Source organism: Gastrolobium bilobum, unplaced genomic scaffold (genome assembly GCF_033153095.1).
Source record: "Gastrolobium bilobum isolate Gb01-03AN ecotype WA unplaced genomic scaffold, APGP_CSIRO_Gbil_v1 utg305556, whole genome shotgun sequence".
Classification (NCBI taxonomy): Eukaryota; Viridiplantae; Streptophyta; class Magnoliopsida; order Fabales; family Fabaceae; genus Gastrolobium; species Gastrolobium bilobum.
Genome location: NW_026897734.1, coordinates 18413 through 19740, shown reverse-complemented (window position 1 = coordinate 19740; position 1328 = coordinate 18413). Strand labels below are relative to the sequence as shown.

Below are 1328 nucleotides of genomic sequence, written 5' to 3'. Positions count from 1 at the left end.
AGGTATGGCCTTCAAAAGTTTTATGATTAAATTATTATTCTTTTTAGAAAAAATGACACGTGTCAACCTTAGGTGAGAGACGCCTAAATGAGGCGTCACATTGTGCAATAGATCCGTAATTATTTCCAAAACTGCCATAAATACGTAATTATTTAATTAAAATGTAATAATTAAATTTTTTTTGCCAAACAATGCAAATGCTAAAATTTTTTATTTTTCCTATATTTTGAATAAGAATTATCTAAGATATAAATTATATCTGTATAGATAAAAATTAAAGAAAAGGCAGAATAAACATTTAAAGTGAAGTGGGCTGGCATAAAAGGCAACTTCTATATATATTGACCCGTAACAGGAAAACAGAAAAACCTCATAGCTTTCAAGAAACCAAAACCCAATTCACAAAAACATGAAAGAAATGTCAGCAACGGCATACGACACTGATGATGTCTCTGTTTCTTTAACCAAGAAGAGGAAGATTTATGAAGAAACTCATGTTGCTGCAAGAAAGAAGGTGTGTGTAGAGAGAAGTTGGGGTTACTCTTTGGATTTGATGCTTTATGATGACCCTTGGAAGATCAAGAAAGTCCTTAATGGCAGTGATCTTGGCAACATGAGGAGGCTCTTGCTCCCTAAAGATTTTGCTGAGAATTTGGTGGTGCCGGTGTTGGATGGAGACGTTGAAAGAGGTGTTCAAGTTGACATTTGGGATGTAGACACTGCCTCCATTCATTCTTTAATTTTCAAGAAATGGGTTTCTTCAAGAAGCTATGTTTTCATTGGAAATTGGGTTAAAGATTTTGTATCAAGGAGAGGCTTAAAGAAAGGGGATGAGATTGGCCTTCATTGGGATCCATACAAAAATCGCTTTAATTTTTCTGTTCTTGATGCCTTTTAGGATTGATAACAGTATTAGGATTCGTGTGTAGAAACAGATGTATTGATATTTTCTCTTATTCTGAAGCAGAAAATAGCAAGCAGAATTTATGGTTTAAAAATCGCTTGATTTCGCTTGTTCAATTTGAATTTTTTGTATTGATAGCACCAATAGCAAGCAGAGTTTATGGTTTAAATTTCTCTAACTACTCATTGTCATTTTTGTATGTTGTGTGGGCATTCTAAGTGTCTGGTTTTACAAGAAAAAATTGTAAGTAGGTGAGGTACTTATTTATTTGAGTTTTTTTTTCATCCTTATGCGGTTATGCCTATTTCATCATCCACAAGGAGCTTGCGATCAATATGATAGTTGTATAAAATTAAGACACATAGATAGTGACACATGCAACCCCTCACGTGTAGGACACTTGATCTATCCCCTTTGGCACTTG

The 1328-nt window shown here is 34.1% G+C and overlaps 1 protein-coding gene across 1 annotated transcript; it reads left to right on the top strand.

Annotated features, from left to right (window-relative positions):
• Window positions 1–409: 409 nt before the first annotated feature.
• LOC133309628 (B3 domain-containing protein At2g33720-like) lies at window positions 410–898 on the top strand. The gene has a single exon (XM_061510421.1). The coding sequence runs from the start codon at window positions 410–412 to the stop codon at window positions 896–898; it is 489 nt and encodes a 162-aa protein (XP_061366405.1).
• The last annotated feature ends 430 nt before the right edge of the window (window positions 899–1328 follow it).